This window comes from Podarcis raffonei, chromosome 8 (assembly GCF_027172205.1).
Source record: "Podarcis raffonei isolate rPodRaf1 chromosome 8, rPodRaf1.pri, whole genome shotgun sequence".
Taxonomy (NCBI): domain Eukaryota; kingdom Metazoa; phylum Chordata; class Lepidosauria; order Squamata; family Lacertidae; genus Podarcis; species Podarcis raffonei.
Genome location: NC_070609.1, coordinates 10,002,136 through 10,009,834, shown reverse-complemented (window position 1 = coordinate 10,009,834; position 7,699 = coordinate 10,002,136). Strand labels below are relative to the sequence as shown.

General features: G+C 49.8%; 1 protein-coding gene across 3 annotated transcripts in view; it reads left to right on the top strand.

The window, feature by feature from the left end:
• Positions 1-763: 763 nt before the first annotated feature.
• Positions 764-7,699, top strand: part of NECTIN2 (nectin cell adhesion molecule 2) — a 95,018-nt gene continuing 88,082 nt past the window's right edge. For all 3 annotated transcript variants that reach the window (XM_053397839.1, XM_053397837.1, XM_053397838.1), the window contains exon 1: positions 764-1,053. In XM_053397839.1, the coding sequence (XP_053253814.1) occupies positions 996-1,053 (58 nt within the window). In that variant the 5' untranslated portion in view covers positions 764-995. The remainder of the gene's footprint in view (positions 1,054-7,699) is intronic.

The following is a 7,699-nucleotide window of genomic DNA, read 5'->3' as shown; positions in this document are numbered from 1 at the left end:
ACCTTCTAAATCTGGCCCACAAACGGTCCAGGAACCAGCGTGTTTTTACCGGAGTAGAATGTGTGCTTTTATTTAAAACGCATCTCGGGGTTATTTATGGGGCATAGGAATTCGTTCATTTCCCACCCCCCCAAAATATAGTCCGGCCCCCCACAAGGTCTGAGGGGCAGTGGACCAGCCCCCTGCTGAAAAAGTTTGCTGACCCCTGACCTAAACCCTCCCGAAGAGGAAGCAAGCTGCGTGCCCGAATCTCCCCAAAACGTGAAATCGATGGGATGATCTTCCCTCCTCTTGCCCAGATGTGATTCCACACACACATACATAATTTTATTTGTATGCCGCCTTTCCACAGTTCAAACCATGCTCAAGGCAGCTTACAATCTGAAAAAAATTCTGAACTACAACTTAACAAAAGTGGCCATGAACAATACATGAGAAATTAAACAAATACTCAACCAAACTGAACAATTTCCACATCAATCAAAATGAGATCTGTAATAAAGATACAAAAAACCCCAACAATAAATACTTCTAAGGCACAGAGAGGTCAAGATCCTGCACACACCTTTCCTTAAAGGGCGCGACCCATTCATCCCTGTGAGGTTCCCCATATAACGTGAGCTCCAAATGAGGGAAACCTCGGTAGTGCCAGCCAGACAGGTGCGCTTGCCCCGGGTTGAGGTGGGACGGGAGAAGGCGGGGGTTCGGTAAACCGGGGGCGAAACCCCGACTGGGCGTGGCCACCCCTTCCCTCCTCCCCTCGGGGGGCGGCGCCAAAGGCGCACCGGGCGATTGCAGCAGTAGCAACGCGCAAGCTGCGGAGACGCAGCAGTTGTCGCCACGGAGCGCGAGGAGCCGCTTCTTCCCCCGAAAGAGACGGGACTGATTCTAAGGCTGAAGCCGATCCAGCGCCGGACGGACGGACGGACGCCTCGAGGAGCCAGAGCGGAGTCCCAGCCGGCGCTTGATCTGCTGCCCGGACCCTCCACCGCCCCATGGGCGCGCCTCGGAGTTCGTGCGCCTTCGCGAGCCTCCTCTTCTGCCTGCTCTCCGGTAAGCCCGGCGCCGTCTCCAGCCGCCCAGTGCCCACCCGCTTCCCTCGCTCTCCTCCCGGCTGGACTCTCCTTCGGCTGCCCTGGATCCGCAGTGCCAGGATCTGGTCTCCTTGGGGATTCCTCCTCCCCAAAAGCGCAGGTCTGCGCCTCCTTCTCCAGCGCGGAGCGAACTCCCCGCTCGCCGGTTCCTTCCCGGCGCCGCCGCCGTCGCACCCTTTGCTTTCTCCCGATTCTGGCTGCTGGCGACCCTCCTCGCTCCGAATTCGATTTCTCCCTCCCGCCTCCGCCCCATGGCTCTCCCAAACCGCTTTCCTCCGCAGCAGCCCAGTTGCCGGATAAAGTTTCTTTCTCCGCCCCCTCCCTCCCAAGATGGCGAGGCCCAGGGAACCTGTTTCTCTGGCTGGGCGCCCTGGGAAAGGCGGAGCGGGAGGAGACGCCCCGGAACACTTCCTCACCTGGCCGGAGCCGGCGAGCTCTCTGCCTTGAGGATCCGCCAGCCCCACCACTCCCCCTTCCTCTGGGATCCTCCCTCGCCCCCTCCCCGCAGGAATCCGGAGAATTTCAGGGGCGGTGGGGAAAGCGAGGACCAGCCTTCCTTCTGCGCCCCCAGTCTCTCTCCCAAGCTCTCTTCCAGCTATTCCACAGCTGCAGCGCCCCGGAATGTTTAGTCTCCCAAGGAATCCATGGCGCTTAGTATTCGGTGTGATCTTGGTTGATTTAGCTCTGTTAGCTTGTTTTCTTTTTATGCTTGGGGTGGGAATAGCGGGAACCTTTGCTGAGTTTCTGATGGGCAGATCTGAATGAGCTCCTTGGGGACTTGCACGCATAATGTAACTGGTTGCATGATCATCACTGCAACCTGTAGATCTCACCCCTGAAATGATCAGTTGCCCAGATCTCCACCCAACCCTGGACTGTAATGTGTTTCTAGTAGGATCTGCTTGTGGCTAGTGTGCTATTTGTCAAATACAGACACACACACACACACCAGCATAGCTCTGTTGCTTATTATTTTGTATCCAGCAGTGATGCCTGGAAGCATTTGCTGTGCGCTCCCTGCTGTTCTCTGGTCTCGATGAAAGGCTGCCTTGCACAGCTTGGTGTAGCTGAGCTGAGCATCTGTGCAGGTAGTTGCTAGGGGGAAGTTCCCTTCTCACCTTCATAGGCTGCTTCTTGAAAGCAGCTTTGCGAAGGAACAGAGGACTCCCGTTTGCAAAGACAATTAAGAACTGCAATGTCTAGATGATAGATCACACGAAAAGGTACCATCTTCCTAACCCAGACCTCCACGTCTAGCAGGGGGGCCCTGGGATTCAGCCAAGGGGCTTGCCAGCGACAGGACAAGATGGTGGGTTCCATCGCTTGTTGTTTGTCCTTGGCGCTTGGTGATTAGAGACGTGTCGCTTTCCGAAAGAGGTCTTAAGGAGTAAGATGAGCCCTGATGGATCAGGCCACAGGGCCATCTTGTCCAGCATCCTGTGATCCCAGTGGCCAAGCAGATGCTGGTGGCAAACCCTTAAGCAGGACCTGAGCACAAGAGCACTGTTCTCTTTTATGGCTTCCGGCAGCTGGCATTCAGAAGCTTTACTGCCTCGGTCCCCCTGTTCCTAGCTGCTGTGACCGGAGTCCTTTGATGGAGAAGACGGTGCCTCAGGTGGTGCCTTGGATGCAGCAGGCATTGGGTTCAATGGCCAGTGATGGAGGAAGGACCTTCTCTGAGGAGCTTCTGCCAATCTTGAGGAGACAGTGGACAGCCTGAGCTGGCATAAGGCACCTTCTGATGTTCCATTGGCTTTTAAAACCCCGTTTCGTTTGGGGAACCTTGTCGACTGCCGATTCCTTGAGCATCGCAGAGGATTCCTCAGGTGCACAATTGGTTTGCAAGGGCAGAATACAAGCCCTCTTTTATTACACCAGGACACAATCTGTTGCTTTTCTGTGGCTGGGTGAGGAAGATGGGCACAAATCATGGCTAAGGGAATTTTGTCTGCCGTGACGCATCTTCTCATCGAGGAGGAAGTTCCATGGAACGACCGCAGTCTGACAAAACGTGAGAAAAAGACGACGGGGCACTTCTGCATTTGTTTGTTAGGAGCTGCTGTCAGATGTTTAGGGCAGGCAGGAGGTGGCTATTGCCATCATGTGGGTGCAGTGGTACCCTTGAGACCTTCTCCTGGCACCCACAAAGCCTCTGAACCGCCCCCCCTGCCACCTTGTGATGAGATGCCAAGCTGGGTTACCCTTTTCTACCTTGAAGAAAAAGGAAGACTTGGAAAATGCATAGCATTCTGGAGCAGGAAGCTGGAAGAGGGAATTTCTTCCCTACTTCCTCTTTCAGCTCTATGTGCTTTTTCAAGTCTGGTTGGATTAGTTGTGCTGAATCTAGCTTTTTATCTTTATCCCTTGGAAAAGCAGAGAAGGTGCATGTGAACATGCTCTTTCTGTCCCTCTTGGGGAACAGGAGAGTAGAGGAGTAGAGGAGACAAATGACCTACAGCACTTGCTCAAAAATCCAGACTTCCTCATGGGCCCAAAAAGCCCAGCTAAACAAATATTTCAATGGTGTCAAAAGAGGACTGGACATGAGTTCATGAGCAGAAGGCCATCAATGGCTACTAGCCATAATGGCTATACTCTGCCTTCAAGATTGCTTCTGAAGACCAGTTGCTGGAGGGGACGCGGGTGGCGCTGTGGGTTAAACCACAGAGCCTAGGACTTGGCGATCAGAAGGTCGGCGGTTCGAATCCCCACGACGGGGTGAGCTCCCGTTGCTTGGTCCCTGCTCCTGCCATCCTAGCAATTCGAAAGTGCGTCAAAGTGCAAGTAGATAAATAGGTACTGCTCTGGTGGGAAGGTAAACGGTGTTTCCGTGCGCTGCTCTGGTTCGCCAGAAGCGGCTTAGTCATGCTGGACACATGACCCGGAAGCTGTGCAACCCCAGAGTCGGCCACGACTGGACCTAATGGTCAGGGGTCCCTTTACCTTTACAGGAGGGGAGAGGGCTCATGTGCTCCAGTCTTGCTTGCTGGTTTCCTATTTGGGTGTGAGAACAGAGTGCTGGACTAGATGGGCCATTGGCCTGATTCAGTAGCCTCTTCTTATGTTCAAATGTTCTAAGTTCCTGGGCGACCTCAGTTTCCCTTTGTTACTCTGTGGTCTGACCTATTACCAGTATGGCTGACCTACTGCCGTGCTTTTTCGGGGATTTATACAGCAATCCATCTTTCCACATTCTTTGGGTGGGTCAGAACGAAATATTAGATAAAATAACGCAACCATCATGCAAAAGTGACAACAATCCATAGAAAAGTGTTGTTTGCATAGAGGCAGTGTGAAATGGTTCACAATCCTGATATAAAACAGTTAAAAAGCCGGGATGATAGCTGGGTAATGTTAACCCTTTCAGTAGGTGCATTATTGTAGGATTTTGGGGGATGAACTGTTGTTCGGCTGTTGGCCATGCCAGTGTTTCAAGCCTCTGGTTGTTGTTTTTTAAGGAATAATGCCCTGACCATTGTGTATTGGGTATTGAATGTGTTTCTCTGTGGAAAACTTTTCCTTTGCCCACAATTCCGTTGTACCATTTTGTTAGGTAGAAATACATCCTTGAGGGTTGGTTTTTAAAACAGGTAACTTAAATTGGCCAGAAAAAGGCCCAGTTCAAAACCATTCATTTAAACTAGCTTTCTCATCTTCTGATTCAGGCATACCCAGGGCAAGCATGCATATTAATTGGTTGCTATAACAAATAAAACCTATGTGCTTATGAAGCACATAAGAAATTTCTATATTTATGCAGAGGCATATTCCAAATCCTGGAGTCATGCAGCTCACATGTCTTTTGTGCTGTGCATGTATATGCAATTGCTTTAGAAGTGCAGTTGTGAATTAACAGTATCTGCTTTGAGTTTTCTGTGTGCATATAAGGATACTAAGCAACATCATTTCCTTGAAAATCGTTCTGCTTATCTTTGGGCCATGGAAATTAAATGTCCATTCATTTCTGGCTGGCAATCTGAAATCATAATTTGGACAAAAATAAACACAATATATCATTTCAGAATACTTCATGCTTTCCCCACCAATTTGTTTCCCACAGAAAAGCAGGCTTTCCTCTCGGTATGTTGAGTCATGGTTTCAACGTGTAGATTATGTAGTTCTTCTTGTAAGCCCCATTGAGTTCAATGGGACTTACTTGCAGGAAAGTATAAATAAAATGCACCCTGTGTTGATATGGATGCTCCATGAATTAACAGCCAGGGTTATTTTATAGCAGGGACAGATCTTCTATTTCATGGGTAGGCAAACTAAGGCCCGGGGGCTGGATCCGGCTCAGTTGCCTTCTAAATCCGGCCTGCAAGCGGTCCAGGAATCAGCGTGTTTTTACATGAGTAGAATGTGTCCTTTTATTTAAAATGCATTTCTGGGTTATTTGTGGGGCATAGGAATTCGTTCATTATTATTTTTTCCAAAATATAGTCCGGCCCCCCACAAGGTCTGAGGGACAGACCCCTGCTGAAAAAGTTGTGATCCCTCATAAGATTGTCTTCCAAGAACGTGGCATTAACGGTGTGTCTGTAAGTGACTGTGGAGGCCAATTCTGCGTCCACACGTCCTTCCGCTGTGGGGACATAGGTTTCTGGGCAGAAGTTGATCACGATGAGGGGTTTGCCAAAGGTGCCTTCCTTTTGGGTCGTTTCTCTCTGAGTTTGTGCTTCTTCAAAGTCCATGACGCCTTTGGTAAAGGCTATTTTCCAATTGGAGCGCTTGCAGGGACAGATAGAAAGATATTAATGGAAACATAACCGACGTTCTGTTTTCCAGAGATCTGATTTGAAATTTTAAAACCCGGCTTCAATCAGTTTTAAGTAGGGATTTGAATCTGCGTTTCCCTGTTCTTCTAAGCTGACTTCACTTAACCGCACCAGCTCTCCTACCTCTGAGGAAAGTAATAAATTTGCAGGCTGTGATGTAGACTTCCCTTTTCTCATTTCTCCCAAGTGCCCAAATACGTTGATTTGTGAGGCGGCGAGCATTTTCTGCTTGAGACAAGCCACTTCCCACTATCATGTGTGGATAAGGTACTGTGGGATCTACCCACAAACCAGCATGTGTCATATGAATGCAAACTTGGCTACTGGGTTTTTTTTGGGGTGTGTGTGTGTTATTTTTTGGAGGCTTTCTGGAGCTTGAGGCTCTTTCTCCACATCAAGATGCGCTTGGTTTGAGAGCACAGTTGTTATTTAGCAATTGTGTTTGTTGTGGGACATCCGGTGTGTCTGTACACGCCTTCCCTTGATGCTGAACTTGGGGTGGTAATCATGAGGTAATTGGTGAGGTAATCATGAGGTATTATTTGCCTTCCCTTTCCAAAGGCAAAGGAGTATCCTCAGGTTCTTCTGGAACCTTCCGGGAGGAAGGCCCTCGGTGGGCACCCCCCCCCCCAGAAACAATACCCTATTTCCGCAGGAGGAAAGTCCTCTGGTTGTTTTTAAGTTGGCAAAACTTGACAAAAGATCCTGATGCGGCTGCCCGTAAATAACAGCCTTCATTTCACCTGCCCGGCCCCTTGAGGAAACATTTACCTTTGCCTACGCCTTAGAAAGTGACGCGTCTGATAGTCATCACTCTGTTTTATGTTTTAGTGCCAAGCAGTGCTGCACCAAACAGTGACCATCGCTCTGGAGACTTTTCTCCTACACTTGTATGCCTTTTTTTGACTCTGGACTGCGGGCATCTGCACTATACATTTAAAGCAGTATGATACCACTTTAACAGCCATGGTTTCCCCCAAAGAATCCTGGGGTGCCGTTATGGGTGCCGAGAGTTGTTGTGGGACACCTTATTCCCCTCTCGGGGCTACAATTTCCCCAAGGTCCCTGGAGCGAGGCATTCAGACACTCTGGGAATTGTAGCTCAGGTTGAGGAATAGCGGTCTCCTAACAACTCTAAGAACCCTTAGCAAACTACAGTTCCCAGGTTTCTTTGAGGGAAGCCATGACTGTAAAAGCAGTGTAATAGTGCTGGACCATAGTGCTGGAAGTGAGAGCTGGACCATCAAGAAGGCTGATCGCCAAAGAATTGATGCTTTTGAACTATGGTGCTGGAGGAGACTCTTGAGAGTCCCATGGACTGCAAGAAGATCAAGCCTCTCCATTCTGAAGGAAATCAGCCCTGAGTGCTCACTGGAAGGACAGATCCTGAAGCTGAGGCTCCAATACTTTGGCCACCTCATGAGAAGAGAAGACTCCCTGGAAAAGACCCTGATGTTGGGAAAGATGGAGGGCACAAGGAGAAGGGGACGACAGAGGACGAGATAGTTGGATAGTGTTCTCGAAGCTAGCAACATGAGTTTGCCCAAACTGCAGGAGGCAGTGGAAGACAGGAGTGCCTGGCGTGCTCTGGTCCAGGGGGTCACAAAGAGTTGGACACGACTAAACAACAACAGTGCTCTAAATGTACAGTGCAGAGAAGGCCTCATATGCACATGCTTTTTATCTCCTGCTCACTTCAGCTGCTCTGAAGTGAATTTGCTTCAGCGTCTTTTGATGGAGGAGCGTCTTTCTGAGGGAAGACTAAGGCGTATTTCAAAGCTTTCCAAAAGGGGACTCTGTGCTCGGTACTTTCCCCTCAGTTCCTGTCCC